The following is a 23,053-nucleotide window of genomic DNA, read 5'->3' as shown; positions in this document are numbered from 1 at the left end:
CCAAAGTTCAGAATTGACAACTCTCTGGGTTTAATACTACTTCATTCTTTGATTACGTTATGATTACTCATGCATGTAAAACACTGTTGATGTCTTGGCTAATACCACGCAAAAGCATTATAATCTTGGCAATGAATTTTTCAAAACTAATGTAGTTCTTTAATGTTCTACAGCTTATGATGTGTAATAAATAAAGTGATGCGTACTAACTAGCAATATATCTATGAATTTTTAATCAATAATGAAGACATTTTATTAATCAAAATACTTGTGAGAAAAATCTAACTCTTTAGATTGGTCAAAGTCACTATGTTTAGTTAATTACTATGGATGAGGGGTTAAGGTATATGACTCTTATATCAACTAATGGTTCAATTTAACAATATATAGAATTTCTTTTAATTCCTGCCGTTCTTGTTTTGAAACTTAATTCAGACATTTTTTGGAATATGTCCTTTATGTTCTCCTAAATAGTTCATCTCATTAAAAACAGAAGAATTTACAGAGGAGGCCACGCAGAAACATGAGGAATTTAATCGAAACTTGTGCCTAAATTGTTGAAAATAAATCAGAAAAGGGATTTATTAGTTGGTTACCAAATGTTTTTCAGGAACAAGGAGAATGTTCTTAGATGATTAATTTTGTTAATTGAACTCTCCATGGAATAATAGAAAAAAGTAAACTCCTAATTTTGAATATTAAGTATCAAAAACATTATGGGGCAACACAAATATTCATGTCCATTTTTTTACTGTTAATTTTAATTATTTCATTTCCATGGCCTTTTCTTTTTTCTGAAATTTGATTTTTTGCTTTAACCAGAATAAGCATTACAAAATTTTATTCATGAGCTTCGTGATGCTTAAATTTAAATTTTTTCATGTTTACATATTCTCATCTGACATTTGATATAAAGCTACACTTTCTCAAGTGACTCAGAATATGTGTGTGCAGATTTGAAGGAGTCCTCAAGAATTGAAAACACTTCCATTTTCAAATGAGCACCTTTCAACCTATGTTTGAATTTATTTCTTTTACTCTGGCCATGCAGTACAACATTAAGAAGAAAGAAGAGGTCCAGGAAATGATGCCTCAAGAGGAACCTAACCCACTGATGCGAAAAAAGAAGACGCCAGAGGAATTGGCACGAGAAGCTGAAGCAGAAGATGAAGACGAGTTTACAAGTGAGTTTGGCCTTGGGACTGCTTGTCGCAATTGGTGCAGATGAATAACGATCATGCTTTGGTGTGTCCTCCACTTCATTCTTACCACTGGAATCACTCTCTTGCCTTGCTTCATAGCTTTCACCATTATTTTTCTCTTGCATGTCTAGCACTCCTTTAATGCATGTTGTAACCCTTCAGAGGTGATTGCTTGGTTTACTCATGACCACTTGAGCATGGACAAATGACTGCTACTCATTGGGTTCTCTTCACTTCTTCTCAGAACCCAGATTCATATGTGCATGTTACCTTTATTAGAAAAAGAGCTTTCAAATGAAAATGACTGTGTCCTGCCTAAATATGTTACCTCTTGACTTTGTCATGTCTGTACTTCTTATCTGTATGATCTTCAGTCTTTTCCATTACATATAAACCAGACAACATTTAAACTAATATTCTGAAACTGATTCAAGAAAACTGGGTGATTATTCTTAATATTTGAGAAATGAATACTTTGCATCTCTCACTAACATAAGTACTCTCAGCTCAATGACTGTAAATGAAAAATGGCAAGAATAAGGGCCTCTTTCAGGAATATTAATATGCCTAATTTGATTGAGCATGGAAAGAACAAGGGCAATTAAAAGTAGCAAAAAATTTATTCAACACAGAAAATGGCACAGCAAAAAGACTGGATAAAGCCTACTTACAACAATACATTTGGATCACCTAGAAGAACATGAAAGGCATATAACCTAAACCAGTGATTTACCCAACAATGAATACTGGAATATATTCAAGATAAAAAATAATATCTGCCAGGGCATAGAACAGGGAATAATTCTATTATCCATTTTTGCGTCATGCAGCCACTCACAACAAAAGACTAACAAGAGCAGAAACATTTCCATGCAGAAAAATTGAGCTTTGTCTCTCTCTCTCTTTCTCTCCCTTTCTCTACATGAATTTCTATTTTCTGCCTTCTAACTTGATGTTTTCTGCATGCTCTGGGTGGATGTTTTCTTCCGTGGAGCCAATTAATATTTTAATGGGCATTATAAATCTCTTGATAAATAACAAATAGATATCTAATTGGCGTGAAGTTGCTATAAAATGAAGTAGGTATAAAGCGTTATCTTATAAAAAATATTTTAGTTGATACAGAATCACAATACTGTATCAAAGCTATTTAGCATGTTTAACTTTGCCTAGAGATTATTTTTGGATATCAGCTCTCTTTCTTCAATGAAAGGAGGTAGTCCTATCCAGTGTGCATTACTTTCTCAGTTACCTAATTTATATTAATTCAAAGCAACTGCTAATGTAGCAGGAATACAACTAGTCATTTCTTAAAATAAATTGTCTGCAGAAATAAACTGCATTTGATAGCACTAAAATGAAAATAATATTCATGAAAATACCATTTTCTCAAACCTCTACTTTTGAATAGGAAGAAATAAATGTTTAACAAAACCCAAATACTTCCATTTGAAGAGATAAAAATTGAAATAAATGTATTTCAAAAATGTCTAATGCTTGCTGGATAGGTGTACTACCGCAGTATAGGTGACAGATTGTAATAGATCAGCTGGGAAGTTTATTTGTATATCAAGTTAACTTTGTTTAAGCTAAAGAAAAGTTGAAAGAGTTTGTTCAGTTAAAGTGCTTAGTTGGGGTTTAGTATGTAATGAGACAATCAAAATGATTAATGATTCAATCGCATACCTGATGACCAAATTTCTCAAGTGAAAGAAATCCTACTAAGCCATTTAAATAATTACTTTTGCAACAAATGATTTTGGAAGGTTAATAAAAGTAACTGTTTTGAAACCCAATTCTCAAATTATATCATTTGGATATCAGAATGCACACTGTATATTCATCTGTGTGTCTTAGTCAATAATAAAATTTTTGTTTGATGAAAGTCACCTCAACTAAGTATGTTAACTGGTCTTGATATATATCTGCGTTGGCGCAAAACTGTTATCATGAATCGTGGTGTGGGTGGATATCTCTAGGTCCATGGTGGATGACCTTGGGGGCTGGTTGCCCTTCTTGTCGGATGTGTTGAGCACAACCCCATATGGCAACGGCAGGTAGCGGAATACAGAGGACACGTAGAACAGATAACGGCACGTCTCATTAGAGTGGCTGCTACAGTTGGAGATGCTGTCCCTCTCCTACCTCTCTGACCCTCTAAATGTACTTATTAATGCGTGAGAAAAATATATAGGAGACAATCATTGTTATCGTACTGCACTTCAGATCTTCCAATCTCTATACATCACTTTATCACAGTAGAATGTATCTTTAAAGACTGTTAAATCTCCTTTGTCAAATGTCAATTCAATGTTTCTTTGCTGTGTTGTTTACTCTGATAATAGGGACTGCCAAGAAGCAAACAATCAATTGTTAAGGAGATTGTCAATAAGAAGTAACAACTTTTAAGTACAAAATGGGTTTTAATCCCACTTCTATAAATTTTTGTACTCTTCTATTTCTATTTCCTATGTACTTTTACATGTAGTGATTGTTAAGCAATAAATGACAATGAAAAAAAGTCATTTCCATTTTGTTTATACAATGCCTCATGCAAAAGTGATAATCAAAGCAATATTTTGACAGTAATGATTAAACACTTTGGCTAAAATTAGTCATTAATTAGAAAAAAGCAAAAAGTGCATTCAAATTTTATTTTCTTGAGACCTGATGAAATTAATTTTTGTATTCACAAAATAGCAGTTTTATTAGTTTTCAAATCATGTGTTACTTGAGCATAAAACCAGTGGTGCCTACCCTTGGCATTGAAAATGGTGCAAGGTGTAACTGGGCCAAGAACCACACACTCTGGGATGATACCAATAGAAAGCACTCAACAATTCAAAAAAGAATATCCTATACCTCCTCTTAAATATTTTATTTTCCCTTGTTCTGCCTTTTATTTTCATTATATTTCCTCACTCCTACTTTATTTTTCTTTAATCCTTTCTTATCCAGGGACTTATTCCATTTTTAAATGGAGGTTCTTGGTAACTTTACAGCAATAGCATACAAATGTATGACTTTGTCTGTGAATTTAAACAAAATCACAGCAAATTTTAAATGGCATACTGATTTAGGTTCTAAACCTCCCCAACTTAAGAAGATGTTTAGTAATCACATCTCAGCACCAGGGGCATTGGTGCCTCTGTTTGGACCTGTCCAAAGGCTAATTAATCTGAAATTTAAACGGAAGAGGATTAATCCAGCTATTTTATGTTGAATAAAAACACTGTAGCTGAAGATAATCATAGAGAACAATTCAAAAGGTATTTTTAAATACAATGATAGAAAATGACCAAAAGTAAAATCTGGATTCAAAATACATGTATCACTGAAAATTTTTATCAGCAATCAAGTATATGGGAGGAACTGCAGAAAAGGCTTAGGGTTCAAAGAATTTGGATAACCCTTTAATTTTCAGTAGTTAATTATTATGCGAAGTGAAATATTATGTAAATAGTCAACATATGGATTATTTGTGGCAATGCTGAAGATGCTTTCTCTTCCTTAAGCAGAAGAAAATAAATAATATAATTCATCTACAGATAAATAATCAAATTTAAAATGGCTGAAAAGTACTTTCTAAGCCATGAAATTCATGATTTATGTAAATTTTAATTAGTTGATTTTATATTAGCCATTTAAGTTCCTCAATATTGGTTTAAACTAGTATTAGCAATGGTTAAACAATGCACTAAATTTAGGTAGGTAATTTTTAATGAATTTTCCACATATTCTGAGTGTGATAACTGGTATACTGTGACCACTGCAAGTTAACCTTTTAATCAAAGAAGCATCACTTTATTAAAAAATCATTTCAAGATATACTCCTTCGATAGACGCCTTTACAATTGAATGGTATTAGAAGGCAGGAGGGAAACTGAGAGGGGAACATGACTGGTGGAGGATATTTACTCAAATCCTGCTTCATGTATGTATGTCTTGGAGGTCACAGTCCATATTAAGGCTATTGGTAATTTTATTTCAAGTGATGGCCAAATTCCCTGATTGGACTAATTGGTTTGAATGCAGCTATTTGAGATTTTTTCAAACCCAATCACCATATGGTCTCATGTTCTGCCACTATAGAGTTACTTGGCTGGTGCAGTTGAATGGCCCTGTAATCTTCTTCCAGGCTGATTTTGATAGGCTGCCCTATCTCCACCAAATCGTTCTTCCCCAATATTTCTCCAGAAATTTTTTTGGCTCCTAATTGTTAGAGAGTATTTCCAACTACATACTTAATATGCAGCTTATATATTTTATAACACCCACAAGAATGTGGTAAATTCAATTAAGAAAAAAATCGTAGCTGGCATACTTATCCGTTGTGAAACTTCCATGAAGAATTAAATTTATGTGTATTTTCATCTATTTATAATTTAAACAGTCCATAATTGAATCAATCATGAATCTATAGCTTTCATGAAATATATACTTCTCAGTAATACAATGGAGAAAAAATGAAAACTTAAGATGATCCAAAATATCGTATATGTATGTGTGTGTGTGTGTGTGTGTATATATATATATATATATATATATATATATATATATATATATATATATATATATATATATATATATATATATATACACACACACAAATATATAATATATATACACACACACCATATATATAATATATATACACAAACACCATATATATATACATATATACATATATATATATATATATATATATATATATATATATATATATATATATATATATATATATATATATATATATATTCCTATAAAAAAGGGATCTCATTCAAAGTTCCATTGAGTACCTCCTTCTAACATATTTTCCAACCTTTTATCCTTTTTCACCTCATGACAACTTCCTTGGCATAAATGTGGAATTAAATCAGAAAGTAACCTAAGACCTCCAATATTTGTCAAACATATATGAGTAAAGGCATTACTTTTGCCCTCAGAGTAAATAAGTTCATCAATGATTGATTTCTATGATTACTGAACTTATGAAACATGCTTTAAAAGAAAACTGAACTTATTCTATAAATTTAGTTTCTTTTTTATATTTGCGCATAAATGACCTAACTCATGTATCATGATTAGGGGAATGCAAAGCAGAGTGCTGTTGAATTAATGGAATCACGAATCTAGTATTACATTATTTTTGATTAAGGCAAAAAATACATGGAATCAGCCAATTACTCTCCATTACAGGACATTCCTATTTATGTAATAATTGTCCAATGTGATAACATGACATTCAGGGAAGAACAACTATCCATGGAGTAAATATTTGATATTATGGCATGGCTCAAACACATTACAAATGATTATCATGTCAGCCTATTTGCTCTAAAAGCAGAATTATAAGATTAATGGCCAATAAGGGCATTCTATTAGTGATACAAATTTTAATATAATTCCTCATAGTCATACAAATCAAAGTATAGCATAATGTGTAACAATATGATACTGAGATTTTTTCCAGACTAGAAAATGTTATAATTGCAATATATGAAATATTGATATTTCTGCTAGCCAGGTTTCTATTTTATAGCATACTAAATAATTCCTGCTTCAGTGACATGATAGCAATCAATAATGACTAGATCTAGAAGTCTAGAGAAATCCACAGAAATTCCATATAGAATTAAAATGTATAAATATAATTGGAGGATCTCCTGATTGAAAAATCAATGAATGAAGAAGTCCATGAATTATAATTAAACAATGATACATGAAATTGTTCCGGTTCATTAAGGGAATTATTTGAATAGGTTAGAGAGGTTTGTGAAGTGGTGACAGGATATTGGCAATGAGGTGCATTTAAAGGTTATGCAAAAATGAACCGGCATCAAGGCATGAGATATGCATGGAAAGTGTGAAATTTTCACTCTATTCAAAGTCTTCATGGAAGTTAATAAGAGCAGGATTTGGAGCAGCATGTATGTCTACATGACATGAATAAAAATTGCATTTTGTACTCTCACATATGCACTTCAAATTCCATAGATGGAAGAGATTCAAGTAATGATCTACATTTTTTCACCATTTAAAATTAAAATTTACACAAGATGAACAATATTCTCCTGTCTAACTCAAAATAGTAATTAATATATTACTTTATATTTATCTGAAATTTTATGAAATAGAGAAAATATTGAACAGTGACAATGCTTCCTTAACTATTGTATCTAGAGATCTTGAAAGATCCAGTCTCAAGTGTGACTTTAAACTTTCCTTGCAGTCACTCTATAGTTGCTCACTAGGAATACCAACTGTAAAGCCACCAAATGATTGTCCCTTTTCAGCTAAGCCAATATTCTTCATAACACCTAGCTAATAATGTCAATTACCTTTTACACCTTTTACATTGCCTTCTGCGTCATTGATGGATAATTTTATTTTTTAAATATCAAACCACTATTTTTGCAGTATGTATTTGACAACTTGAAGGGTTTTATGTGTTGGCATGCCATTAGGATTTCTATCGTTTCAATTCACACAATTGATATAAATTTTTTCTCATCACACATTCCATAACACGCTAAGAATGGACTTGGTTCACTTGCATTGGCCATTCCATAATTAATTAAAGGCCTTGATTGAGAGTGTGCTACGTTTTTTTACATTTAAAACTTACAAATAATAAAAGTAAGACTTAATTTTTTATTACTTGATAAAATAAATATTCTATTGTATTATATTAGATTATCAAAGTTATAGTTTAACGAAAATAAGTAAAAAATTTACTCAACTAGCAATGAATTCACTTGAAACAGATACATATACTGTAGTCAAATAAGCATGTAATGCAATTACTTCTCCCTAGATCTCACTAGTGTTAGTTCAAAATCTCACAAACTTTTCTCTGCTTGCTTTGATTGCCTCAGAAGCAAGGCATAAGCAGATATTTTACCTAAGAAACATAATTCACTGATTTTTTCTGAGCTACTTTGATAACCATTATTATTTATATCATGTATAGATGTACATCCATAGTGAATATACTCTATTAGTCTCAGGCAGAGTTAATATAAATACTAAGCGTGAAATCTTTTGAATTAATATCTTTCGTATATTATCACCATAACCTTTTCAAAAACATAATCTCATATTCAAGGATCACACTTGTCCATGCTTAATATTTATGCAAACACCGATAAAAGTACTATTTTTTTGCAATAGTAATTCTGCATTCCAGAAAGTTTGCTTATAGGTATGCAACCAGTTATGCAATTTTATTTAAATCTTTTTCAAAATGATTCAACTCACTAGAATTTTCATTGATTTGCTTTGAAATCAATAATGAAGCTTTGCACTCCCTTAATTTTGATGTGGCTGATTATTTTAGAATGCATATGTTATTTGAAATTGATGGCTCTTGATCTACAACTGCTCTCTCAAAAGCCTAAATATAATTGTGATAATAACTTTTGTCATTCCAGGGAATAATCATCCTTAGTGAACTAAAAATTAAATAACTTACAATTAGCGTTCTTAAACATGAACTTCCGTTTCTGTGAAAAAATGTATTTACATAAACTTCTGCAAGATCATCAGCTTCTGAACTTGAGTTTTACATTTAATCTCAAAAACAACCCTCAAATGATTTCTTACTGAAATAGTCACTGTCATTTTCATTACTCCCATGCTAAATGAATATACTAAAAATGCATGTTTTTGTTCAAGCAAAATAAAGCACGAAAGGCTATTGCACATAATTAGTTGAAACAAGTAGTCTAGAAATAGTGCCATGACTATCCATGACTACACACATATGGTTTGTTAATGTTGGAGGTTTTTCCTGGTTACTTAATAGATTACAGCATTATTTCAAAGATATAATATGAACTAACATGATCCACTTACACCTTGTAAAACCAATTTATTTATTCATATAACCCTGGTCTTGATTTGTGATTCTTAAAATCCACTTATCAATTTCTTATTTAAGTATTAAATACTTGTAGCTACATCTATTTCGATGCATTCTCATTAATAGTAATTCATTATCTCAAAAACTTTATAAAATTATTTTACAATCTATTTTGTTGAACCTTGTTAAGGAAAGTGCCTTCTCAGGATCAGGTAAAGCTTCCTTGAAAGTGACACAAAAAATTTAGCTCAAATATTATAAATATACAGGTTTTGTTAATAGTGTATGTGTATCTCTTTGCCTAATAAGTCAACTAAAATTACATAGGTAATGTAGTTCACATTTTAAATGCTTGTCTGTACATTGAAATGTGCATATACCTCAAGTGAAAATAAATTGGCAGAAAGTTCAACCCTATATAATTTGGCTGCAGTGATAAAATATATGGTTATAAGTAAAAAAAAGTATACATGTGTTGTTTTTAAGTTAATTTTCTTGAAATGAAATCATGTTGATATCAAAAAATGCATACAATTATAATTTTTCATATTAAAGACCTATATATATATATATATATATATATATATATATATATATATATATATATATATATATATATATATATATATATATATATATATATATATATATATATATATATATATATATATATATATATATATATATATATATATATATATATATATAAATAAGTCTGCAGTTTTTCTTATTTTATAGTAGTATTTTAATACAAATTTATATATACTACTGGTACTACTGTTTCTTCCGAGGAAGACGGAGCTAAATTCCATCAAAATTATTATCTTCTATCTATAATACTCTGAACACTTAAAAGTGTTAATAATATAATATAATTTATTATTTATAATTTCCCAACCAGTTTAGAATCAGTTTTGGTCAAACACATACAAATGATTCAATCAATCAAAATCAATTAGAATTTTCATGGGCAATAAACTACGGAGCTGATGACTAAACTTTTGAGATAATAACGAAGAGAGAAAAAAAAATAGCAGTGTTATATAGAAGAGGGCAGAGGGCCCAAATTTGTCCCAAAAACAGTGTGTAGTGATTGGACACAACCAAATACCCAGTTATTTTAAGGAAATATTGGACTATTTAAGGATTATTTACCTACATTATATACATATATACATGCACTAACTTCAAATTACCCAATTATATGCTAGGAAAATTTGAATTAAAAAATATTTCTTTCAACAAATTTTAAAATAGGGATATCAAGGACATAATCAAAATTTGAGAGGGTCAATGTGTAATATTTAGCAAAATAATTTGCTTCATATGCAGGCATGCCTGTTTTGACAGAATTCTACAATGAATTGGTTTTTTTAAGGGAAAACCAGAAGTTTGGTTTTTCTCTCGGTTTAGTTTTTAGCAATGGCAACAGCAAAAGAAGCACTCAGTATGCCAATCAAAAATCTATTTCTCTTTAATCTAGCCCTAATCAAATTTCATATGTGAGCAAAATAAGTGTTAAAAGAGTAACATGATGTATCAATAATATTTTTTACTTTTTTAGTCTGTGTTATACTTCAGACAATAAAAAATAATAATAGAGTAAAAAGACTGGTGCCAGGCAGGACCTAATTCAGCATGATCCCTGTTCAGTATCTTCCCTGACCATTTTTTCTTGGACCAATAATTGACTACAAGGGTTTTCATCAGTTTTTCTAAATTTCCAGTTTATGTGTCCCTTGGTATCCATTGTCATCTGTTCAATAGGTCACTTGGATGGCAAAGTCAAAGAATATGTCAGTAACTTACCCATTATTTGGTCAACTAACTTATTTCCACAATATCATTTCAAATTTTTATAAACATTGAGAGAAAACCTCTTATAGCTATTGTGAATTGTGTATACATTTATATTCACGCCAGTGTTGTTCCTAAGCTTCCACAAGCTTAAATTTTGAGGGAGACTATTTATATTTTTGAAGATCCCAAGGAAGGAACAAGTGAACTCGACTGACCAAATGGGATATTATTAAGATGGGATACAGCAGTTTAGGAGAAAATGAGAGCTGCTTGCCAATGGACAATAGAGTTAAGTCAATGTTGGTGACTTAATAATTGATCATGGGATAAGGAACACTATTTTGGGAATACATATTTCCATATGCTCCGAGCAAAATAGCCCTTGCTAGTTTAAAAACCTTATTTATGCTACTTCGAATTTTCCATGAGTTTTCATCCAACCAAATGGTAAAAATTAATCAATTTTAAATTATTTTCAAAACGCTGTAGTTTGAAGTGCCCTAAACTTAACTTCAATCCAGTGCTTATCAAACAACAGATTCATATTGTTTCTTTTCCAAAGGTTGGCCAATCTTTGATCCTTGACAGTTTATTTTTGGGTCATTTCAATTTCTGTATATATGGGACTTTCAGAAACGCACCTTTGGAAATGAGCCCATTGTTGGAACTCACAGTCGCCTCACTCATATACACACCATCCCATTCAGTTATTTTTTCTTTGTGACCAATTTTCAACATACACTCAAAATCATTATAATGTTCCAGTTTCAGCTGTTAATTAAGGTATTTATATTGAATGCCTGGAACTTTATGAAAGACATTTCTTTTCACATCAGTCATCAATTAAAACATTTGATAATAATTTATATCTCATGAAAGAGGACTGATTATTTCATAAAGCTGCAAAGCTAGAAAAAAATCATGGAATAAGTTCATCTAATGTACCAGGATTTGCAATAAAGGTAAGAACACCTGACTAAAGCTATGATTAAAGATTTTTGTAAACAATCAATTAGTATTCAGTCAAATGTGTGAGTAACCGGAAGTTATTTCTCATTGACATCATTAGCTTGAAGATGATCCTCAAATACACATGTAGTTGCACTCCCTTGCACTCTCCCTTGCAATTACATTGCTGAAGACTCATTCAGTTGCTTAGCATGAATTTACCTGACTTTTCTTATGGCATGACAAATCAGAAGCCAAAAAAAATTAACTGGCAAACTAGTATAGCTTCATCCTAATGGTACAATGATCACTACGTACTGAAATTTTACTTTGCTTTTTTTTCAGAACTGAAGAACTCTATAGAGACACAAGTGAATGAAATCAAGTCCCAAATTGAAAGCAAATGTTCCCTTCAGTGAGAGCATCTGCCTCCTACCTCGAAGATGGCTGCTGAGGAGGGATTCCACATTGCAATACAAATATCCCTCAACCGACTCTCCCCTCCTAGCTCCGCCTCTCACTTATCCAACACCAAAAACAAATGTATTTCCCTGGCCCATTCCATTGTTGGTTCAAAGTTAGAGGAGGAATTCAGTGGTACTGTTAAAAAAATATTGCTTTGTTATTCACTGTATTTTTTCAGCTAGTATTACAACACTATCCTGGTAACCAAAAGATCTGAGGAAGTATTTTTTGTTTTAAATCCAGTGCTGGAAAAATAGCCTCCTTAGTCAAAACAAGAAAAGTGCTGAAAATTGCGACCGCATAAGTTTGGGTTCTCTTTCGTTTAAAGAAAATTATTGTTGAAAGGATAGTATTGTGGATATATTATTTATGGAAATTCAGGAAACCTTTTAATAAACTGTGACAGGTAGGCATTAATTACAGTAAAGGCCATTACAGAAGAGATTTTAAATTTTTAATGAAAATTGCTAAGGTATTTAGAAAAAATCATTGAATCAAGTAGATTGCAATGATAACATCCAAACACAGTTGGAACTGTAACTGAGGAGCTGAAATGTTGTGTTTTGTTGGTGATTAAGAGAGAGAAAAAGAGGCATTTCTTCAAAATGAGTAACCTTACATATAGTTTGTAAAATGCTGCATGAGAGGTGATGTTCAGAATCTTATATCTGTAATGACCTACTTGTTTGTTTAGACCACAGGACTTGTTTAAACTGGACCGAAGATAAGGCTTGAATGGGATGTGTGACTGCCGATAATAATGTTAAGATATGTTACATAGCAAATTTTAAAAATGTGTGTGTGAGCGAGTGTTTTCCCAAAACAAAGAAAATTTAAAGTTTTTGTACCCTCAGTTATTTTGCATGAGAGTTTTATACTAGATTTTGAAGAAACTAATAAAAAAAGAAAGGAATTGGTAGTTGGAGATAATATGTGAGGAAACATCCTAACTCATGCCTTCTTGGCTGTTTTTACACTTGAAAACCTATGTGTTAGATTTTGTACAATGATCACAATGTTGGACTTGCGCCAGTGATGGCTTCTTAAATCATTTATGTGGATTCAGAGTTTTCAACATCTAATCAGTATGGTATGTTTGATTTCTTAAGAGTGATTCCAACAAAAAATGTTTTTAGTTCAACTTATCCAGAGTTCTCTATTCCTTCCTTCTACTCTCAGGCTTATTAATCTTCTGATTTTTCTCTGGGTGTGTGCATGGTTGTTGTTTGAAAGCAATGTAGAAGTGTTGTCATAGCCCAACCTATAAATTGAATCAACTCTTTTGAAGCACTTTTTCAAGTGCTATCATGACCTCTGTCTCTTTCTCTCTCTACTGTGTGTGCAATTTTCTCTATGCAGTTTATAGCGTGATCTAATACATTATTCTCTCTTTGTGTGGATTTCCCTTACTATAAATTATAGTAAGGGTGTAGCCAATGCTTATACTTACTATCAAACTCTACGGTCTGCCCTTAAATATCTTATTATGAGGAAATATTATTTATTTAGAGTTTTATTTGCAAGAATTTCATTGCGCAATGAAATAGCGTCACACCCTGGTTCAGGGAAAATTATAATGGACCAATACTTGGTTTTTTAAGCATTGCCTACATTGGAAACTCCTTCTTGGTAACTTCTCCCATTCCCCATCATATCAGACTCAATGTTTGCACTTTGCTAAGGGAATAAGCATTATGTGAGTGTTCAGGAATATATTTCAGGAATTCAGGAATATATTAATACCTTAATTGAGATTGACCATAGTCACAAAGCAGCCAATTTTCGTGAAAGTTCATGATGTCAATTATGTTAGTCATTTGATAGATTTGTTTAGCATCATACCAACAAAAGTTTTAACAATTACAGAAATTAGGTTTGCATCTTTCACTCATCTCAAGATAAATTTGGAAATAGAATGCATGTGTAATATTTGAATTTATGCATATAAATTTTGTGTATAGAGTAATGAGCATATCTGAGTTGTTTGAAAGATGCTATCAGAACTGATAATTATATATTTTTGGTTTATACAGTTTACAATTTGTAAAATACAAATATTTGTTTGAATAATTGGCCAAATTTATAGCGAGCATTGGAAAGTTGTTCCAGGAAGGAGAATAGTTCACTGGTTGACAGGATATCAGTGGCATATGTTACCATATCAAAAATCACATTTTGCAAATGGCATAAGTCACTCATTCAAAAATTCATCAGATTGAAAAAAGCAGTTATCACAGTTTATGATAGATAAAACATGATATTCTGTTCACATCTTTAATAAGAACAACTTGTTTGGTCCATTGATGTATTAATATTTTGATGCTAATATAAAATTCCAAATTTTTTATTATAAAATAAGAGGCCTTCAATGTCAATTAGTTAATAAAGCATATTACATATAGTTTGACATTTAGTTAAGTCCATAGTTATATCTTTTGAAAGATTTAGGGATAATTAATAATCATTCAAACAATTAATTTTAGCAATAGAATAAATTACTATAATCTGCCCCTGCTCTCTCATCTATCATCTGTGTGTTACAATATGTAGAGAATTAATTGGCTTTTAAATAAGTGTAAACCCTTGACCAAGCAAAAATTTTATAACTCGTTTTGTCTATTGTATTGTTGCCAAATTGATTTAATATTTCTTTACATGGTTCATTTTAAATATTTAATTCTTATTGTATGAACAAGATAACTTCCCTTTCATTCATTTGAAAATAGAAATAACAATACTGTAAAAATTTAAACACTCAAAATTATAATTGGCAAATTACTAAAATTACAATTGTGTTTCCAACTTAAAGTAATTGAAAATTTAACTATGAAATTGGAGTGAATTAATCTTAATGATATACGCCAGGTTAACATTGTTACAAAACTGTGTAAAAGCCACACTCAGTAAATATTTTTCAATATAATGATAATTGTTAGTCAGCTTTATCCTTAACACAACTGTCATGGAAAGAGGCAGTTATTCTTCATTTTAAATTTATTTAAAACTTAACATAGCAGAGGAATTCTCCTATAGAAGGATCCCACAAATTTTGTGATTCTTATTATTATTGGGGACCATGAAATTCTATTTTATTCATAGAAATATAAGTGCATTGTATCATTTCTTGAAGTAATTAAGTGGCTAATATGGAGTTTGGGTCGTTCCATTTTTATAATGCTTTCCTTTATGTAAAATAATTTAAACTGCCTTAATAAGATGTGTATTTTTTTTGTTTTTCATCTCATCCTGAATAGTTAACTTATATTTTTGTTCAAATGGTGCAGAAAAAAGTAATCTCTTGCAAATGGTTAATTAGGCAATTAATACAACATCATACTCATGTATATCAACTTGGGTGGGTGTGTTTGGGAGATGTGGTTTTTGCATTAGGAAATAGTGCTGAATTTACATGCATGCACACGTACTAATCTTGCATTTTGCTGGATACCTATTCCACAACAATTAAATATTAAAATATGCTCCCATTAATAATCCTGTTTGCTACACTTATCTTCAAAATTACTTATCATGCATCTTTGGTTATTGCATCCTTGGTTATTGCATTCTTGGTTTGGAAGTAGAATAATTTGTTTCTTACAACCTGCCATGTGACCTAGCAACCTTCAACTGATGTTTCAACAACATTATTTTGCCTGATATGAGCATAAGTATCTGTGAAAGTATTAATTTCATTATTTCACTTCAATGTGTTACCTGTGGAATTTCTAGTGTGAATAATCATACACACAGTCTTAGCAATTCTCTGTGTACTTGTAGCTGTTCCTTCTATCATTAATGTAAATCCTCTTGAAGTAATCTTTGCTCTCTTTTCAAGTAAGCTCAAATTTTGTTTGACCTTTCTTTATACTATACTTTGCACTTATCTCTAAATCATATTTCCCAATAGCTCTTTAATTTTCTCTTATTTGTTGAATTATCTTTTTTATTGCATTATAAGCAGGTTAAATTGAAAGATATGAAAACTCAAAGACCTGTGATAGAAATACTGATGTTTCTAAATTAATAATCTCAAAATATTAGCCTGATTAGTAATGAAATGGTTTTTGCCTAAATATTTCAATTTTTGAAGAGTTATAATTTGTCCATCAACCTAAGTTATTCAATATGAGCATGCTTTAATAAATGGGTGTAAAAAGCATTTCATATTTGTACAGTGATGAAATTATTTAAGTGTAATAATGCAGTAAAATATTAAATATTGTTGTAAACGTGAAATTAGCTGAAGTGTATTAAAGAGTTTGTTTTAAAGGTTACTATCAATACAGGGTCAACAATGCAGCAGGTTTAGTGTTAAAAATGCTTGGAAAAGTGTAAAAATCTTTTTCCAAACAGAATATTTGATTTTGCTGATAATTTTATGCGGCTTTCTGAATATCATTCATTTATCACTTGTAAACCTGTTCTAAACTATATACCTTTCTGTTTCACTGATTTATTCACACAAGTAGGGGAACTAATAACATGAAAGCCGAAAACAATCATCGAATCTTGTTATATCCCAGGGCTATAACTGTTCAAAGCCCTCTTATTGAGAAATGATAGGGAAACCATAATTTACTGTAGATAGTGGTATTTTTGGTTTTGTACACATGATGTGGTTATGGAAAATTACATAGAATGTTAACTCATAAGGATTGTGAGGAAACACTATATTTGGCATATTTCCCTATCCTAGAAGATGGGAAATAAAGGAGTGTTGGTAAATTATTAAACATGATGTGACTTGTGTTGATTCTAAACTAGAAGTTGTATTGAGGAGCCTGTTTGTTTTGGAGAGGAGATGAAATGAAGAGAGATGAAGTTGTTGTTACTATTGTTGTTAGTTATAATAATGCAAACATTGCTGTGAATTTAAAAAAGAGAAACTTATATAGATATGAAAATCATTCACAGTATGGCATCTAGTGACCCAAATGTTAGCCTTACTTTGACAGATGTTTGATACTTTTAGCTAGACATTGATTTGTCCCATTAACATCATTCCTCAGTACCTACCTTCTAAAGAAAACATTTCACTTGAAGCTCATTTTTGAAAAATGATGCCAATAACTGACGAAAATTTACTTGATGATATGGCTCTTAATGTGTGGACATCTGTTTAAAAGTAGGCTACAACTGGGTGTTACTGAACATTATGGCAGCCAACTTTTATTGAATGGTACACCATATTCATCATTCACTCAGAAATGACAGTTTTGTAAACCATTCCTCATGTAAAACCTTTCCATACTCATTGGTAAACATGATAGCCTATAGATGAATTATATGCTGCCATATAATTTGCTTTTATGAAATATACCTAATATGTCCAACTACCTTATAAATAGCCACTGATATAATCACTGACTTTTGGTTTGTGCCATGTAAATATTCAACTGTATGAACCACAAATGTGTACTTGAACCATTGAACATTACTAGGTTTATTTACAGCAAGCCCTGTTAATCAGCGATCAGCATTTTTGGATATTTTATAAAATGTTGTGAATGTGATGGAAATTTTGTTTTTGACTAGAGAAGTGAAATACCATGACACAATTGTATAGGTAAGATTTAAATCATTTAATGCTACACATGTATGCAAAAAAAATACATAAATGAAAGTACCTTTTGAGCCTTATAAAACAAGATGCTAGTGTGTGTGCATTTGTATATATACATGAATATATATTGTTCCTGTGATTGCGAGAGTAGAAAACACATAGACATAGCTATCTGGCAGCCTTTACATAGGAAAAATAAATTACACAGTAAATTTGGACTTCAAGTTAAAATAGTCTGTCATTGTGAAATCACTCTCAAAAACCTGCATGCTCTCTCCCACACCTTTTGACAGAGTGCCAACTGTCTCTGTTGAGAATCCAGTTAAGAACTGACAAATTAAATAAAAAAGATATACAAACAAAATATCGTTTTATTTCAACCAAATTGTAAGCAAGCAAAATCCAAAAAAATCTATAATAAGGAACTTCTCAGTGCTGTGTATAAATATGTTCAACCTAACACATCTCCACTTATGATGAAATTACAGGTCACTAAAGATGAACATATTTATCACAGTCATTATTGTACTAGAGCACGCCCATCTTGAAGCAAAATGGAAGTGATGTATCAATATACAAGCAAGTTAATAATGATTGGTCCTCTATTTTTACAACCTTTCCTTTTAAATCGAGAAAGATATAATTTTGCTATGAAGCTACATAAGCAGTCCCAAAACTTTCAAGATGAACCTTAAATCATTCGATGTTACTCTTGAAATTTTGCAATTGCCATGTCAAAAAGCCATTTCTGAGCTTCCATATCCATATCTTCTATAAATGGGTTAGCAAAAACTAAAGTAAGCAATAAGAAAAACTATAGTTACCAACCCAAAGGTTGCTTGATTGGCGATGGTAGAGTTTGCTCAATACTTAGCCTAACAACATGTGAAATTCATGGAAGGGGAGTCATTCCTTTCCCTGCATCCCTTATGGTTTACTAGAAAGATTTGGTACCCCAAAAATCATGCTGCTATGGTGAAGCTCAGAGTTCTGTGAGGTACCCCTAGAAAACAAACCTGAGCCCTCTGGTAAGTAGACCAGTGGTTTATCCATTGAACTACCACAACCCCCAGTAAATTGATAATCATTGGTAGAATACAACCTGAAAATGTACCATCTAACAAGGCTTGTTCATAATGCAGCTGATCCCTTCAGATTTAATTTACTTGTAAAACTAATAATAAAATTATGGCTAATAATATGCAAAGTATGAGCTCTCCTTGAAACCTCTCTTTTATTTCATCTTAATCATTTCTTGCGTAGGCATTCTAGAAATACCTTGTATAAACATACTAATACCTCTGTAAACTGTCTCTTGAAGTGTATTTCCAATGCATAAAAAGATTTTGCCTGTATAAAGGATTACTCTCTTGAAGAGGATGCCATTAAGTGGAGAAAATCAAGGCCAGTATCAATAATGGGCAATCAAAAAATATTTTTACTAGCCATTAATGAAACAAAAAACCGATATCAAATTTATAAGCCATTAAATTTAACATAAATTTACCATTCAAATGCATGAATATATAGGCAGAAATTTTTAATTGATTCTTAAGTCATTTGGATTAAGACTTAAGACCACTTAAGACTTCCATTCTAAGAGACAATCTCTCCAACTCCTTCCTCGCAATCCTATTCCCAATTAAAAAATAGATTTTCTCAAACCATAAGGCCAATGAAAAGCCCCCAACATTAACATACATAGTATAATCTTTTCCATGAATTAATCCCAAACCCGAAATCCCATGAACTAACCCTTAAACCCAAAAATAACCATATGAAACTAAGGTCTTTCTTTTGACCTTTTCCACAAACACCCAAGCAAACAATTAAAGATAAAAACTAGAATCTCTGAAAAAAAACAATCTTTAAGGGAATTCCACTTATGCTGATGCCTTTCTTTGTTTGTTTCCTCAATTTACAGTGTGCTTTAGCCATCACTCTTATGATTTTGTATAGAAAGTCCTTTTCTGTAACTCTGATCGCACTCACTTACTACCTCCTATACTTCTTATTGAGTATCACAAAAAAATATATTCTTCTCTAGAAAGAATGCTTTCTCACAAACTAAGGCCTCACCTTTATTAGAATACATTAAAATATTGCTTTGGCAAAAAGCTTTGCTTTTGCAACCTTTGCCATTGAATATTGGCACTATTTTGGATGATTTAAGAGGACTCAGGAAAATTTCAATTTCTAGGGATTCATTCATTGAGAATAACAGCTGATCTTCAATAGTATTAAATGACCTTTGTATGACTATCCCTGGGATGCCTTCTAATGCAGGACTAAATTTGTTCGGGAATTTATTGACAATGTTGGTCAGTTCCATGGTTGAACAGGGGAATAGATATAATTAATTGTATGTGTAAGGTATATGAAAATAATTAGCTGAATTGACTGAAGCTGTTAGATTTTGATGGGATAGGTAGAAATCATTCAGAATGAAGGCCATTTTACAGTAATCTGGAATGGATTTTCTAGCGGAGTCATGCAGTTGAAGATCTTGTTGTGAATTATGTGTACCCTTAGATTCATTAATAATTTTCCAAATCTCTCTAAATTTATTGTCTGCATTGGTAAGTCTACAGTAGGAGAAAAGTTTTTAGCACACCGTAAGGTTTGGCGATAACTTTTCTTGGGTACTAAATATTCCTGACGGCCAGCTGGATTTGATTTGCTTTTGTAATACACAGCCACTTCTTTCATTTTCATTGAAAGCCAATGAATTTCATCAGAGACCCGCTGACTTTTGTATTTAACAGACGAGCTTTTTTTTTGTACGCTTCAGGACATGGGGAAAGCAGATTTCAAAGTAATGTGGATAGGTGGAATAGAAATATTCAAAGCTTAGGTGAAAGGACTTAAGGGAAAACAAATCAGACCACTCATGGATATTTAATAAGTCACAAAAGGCGATCATAAACTGATCAGATAAATGCCTTTTGTAGTATTTTTTACTTTTGTTGGATGTGGACCCAGCAATGGTAGAAAGAAGTGGGTAGTGACCTGAAAGGTGGGCATTAATGGTATTTGTTTACACAAGTTCAAGGTCAATATTAGTTAATAAATTATCTAAAATGGTTTGAGAACTAGCACTAACTCTAGTAGGTTCACTGCTGATAGCATAGATGTTAAATGACATTAGTAAATCCATGAATTCCTTTTTAGCTTTAGAATCATCCATAAAATTACTATTGAAGTCACATGTGTGAAGTTTGTATAGGATACTTTCAAAGAGCTTGCCATCAATATGAAAACTAATGTTATATGTAATCCATTTTTTTAAACTGTAACTATGAAAAATTAGCATTAGTGGTGAGCAAGCAAAAATGTTACCATACAACAAAATTTGCATACATAGAAAAAGTCATCAGAGAAGCTATACTGCCATGTTCATAGTTTGTACATTTTATCCATTAAATAATAATACAAGTATTTACACATTGTTAAATACCATTTCAAGACAGAAATATTGCCCCTTGCAGAGAATATAAAAGTTCACATCTCCTATCTAAACTGTGTGGCAAAAAACCATACACATCCCAACTACAGTTAAGCCAATGGTTGGTTTTATTGATGAGAATAGAGCTCACCTCATACTAAGCTCTATATGGTGGGTGAAATTCACACATCAGGGTAAGGGGTTCAGTTCGCCACCTATGGTTTCCCAGGAAGATCTGATGCCGGAAAAATCACGCAGCTCAGGTGAAGCTGAGGTTGCCCAGAGAACCACTCAGAATCCCCCCGGACCCTCTGCTCAGTAGTTCAAGGACTCATTGGACCTTAATCCCACAAATTCATGTATATAATATCGATTCCATAAATTTCCTACACTCAATAATCATTTTCATTCCATTAATGAGAAATAGAGGGATTGATTTCAGTCAGGTAAGTGCATTATTACATCTATATCTCTTTTTCCAGAATTTCAACACAGTAGTCAGCCTCTTCCATAGAGGATGAATATGGTACCAGAATGCTGCAAAAGTCATCAGACTTGATTTACAATGATTAAAAAAAACAATCAATTAAAAGCAACATATTAAAGATATGGAACTAAGTGACTATAATTTTGAAAAGAATGGACAATAATAAAATATTTGTTATATTGATGAAAAGAAAGAATTATTACAAACAGTTCATCAATCTCAATAAAAAATTCACATTTACCGATAGCCAAAAGTAATTGATAGCTGTCCATGTGATGGGTGAAATACCCTGAAACAAAAGCAGTAACAGAGAAGCTTGCCACAGGGCGGCTGCAATGTTCGATATTGTCATTTAGAAAAAAAAATTTCATGATGTTATCACTAAAATACCACTATAAAAATTCCTTATGCATATGAAATTATAACTTCAGATAATGGCATACAAGTTTGTTTTTTCTCACTATGAAATAATATCTAGAATCAATGAGGATAATTTGTGTATCCTGCAAAGGGCCCAAAAGCTCACCAGCAGAAAGCTGAACCATTGAAACAGAAGAAGAGAATGAGCCTGTGAGAATCCAAATGCACAGGAGTGTGAGAGCCCTTCGTGGAAGTTGCAATGTGGAATTATGATAAGAGGTAGAAATCACATATGTAATTACATACACGCGATCAATCAGATAAGTATCTATTTGGAATTTTATGGAACCTCATGGCTACTCTCCAGAGCGGCACTGAAACTTAAAACAACCGCTCATGGAGATAGTAATAGCTGAAGTGTTTTTGTACGATTATAACGTATACCCAAGCATAGATAATACCCTTACAAATAGTATGCATTAACATTTTATTCAGTAAATACATGGAAATCGGGAAATTGTCTTATTTTACAAAATATATTGGAAAATCCAACTTTGCGGGATATATACCGAGAAAGTAGAAGTCCCAAAAGGAAATATTTGGCATGAATAGCGGTTGAACGAAAAAAGTTACACGATTTGCATGGGAAAGCTGATTTAATATTTGCCTCCAAGTTATCTAAACGTTGACCATTTATTCAACGATAGTTACATTCACTATATTCAAATGAAATCCAGGTGTTTCCTCTACCCAATTAATCACTCACTAGGTTCGTGCCAACTCTCCCAATATACAAGTATGCTATGATTAGAAAATTGAATTGTCATTCAGTAGGCATTTTGCCAGCCATCTGCCTTCCTGCCACCTGGCTTCCTTCTCATTTCAATTGGTTAGACGGTTTTTTGACGAAACAACACAG

The 23,053-nt window shown here is 31.6% G+C and overlaps 1 protein-coding gene across 4 annotated transcripts in view; it reads left to right on the top strand.

The window, feature by feature from the left end:
• cpx (synaptic transmission protein complexin) overlaps positions 1-18,066 on the top strand; it is a 283,368-nt gene extending 265,302 nt beyond the window's left edge. For 3 of the 4 annotated variants that reach the window (XM_071585035.1, XM_071585037.1, XM_071585033.1), the window contains 2 exons: positions 1,052-1,184; positions 12,160-18,066. In XM_071585035.1, coding sequence (XP_071441136.1) covers positions 1,052-1,184; positions 12,160-12,233 — 207 coding nt within the window. In that variant the 3' untranslated portion in view covers positions 12,234-18,066. Of the gene's footprint in view, positions 1-1,051; positions 1,185-3,181; positions 3,597-12,159 lie in introns of those variants that run through there. The other variant, XM_071585034.1, reaches the window with a different exon arrangement.
• Positions 18,067-23,053: the final 4,987 nt, after the last annotated feature.

The sequence above is a fragment of the Hetaerina americana genome, unplaced genomic scaffold (assembly GCF_022747635.1).
Source record: "Hetaerina americana unplaced genomic scaffold, ioHetAmer1.1.p SCAF_2, whole genome shotgun sequence".
Lineage (NCBI taxonomy): Eukaryota > Metazoa > Arthropoda > Insecta > Odonata > Calopterygidae > Hetaerina > Hetaerina americana.
This window is presented reverse-complemented; position numbering and strand designations above follow the sequence as displayed.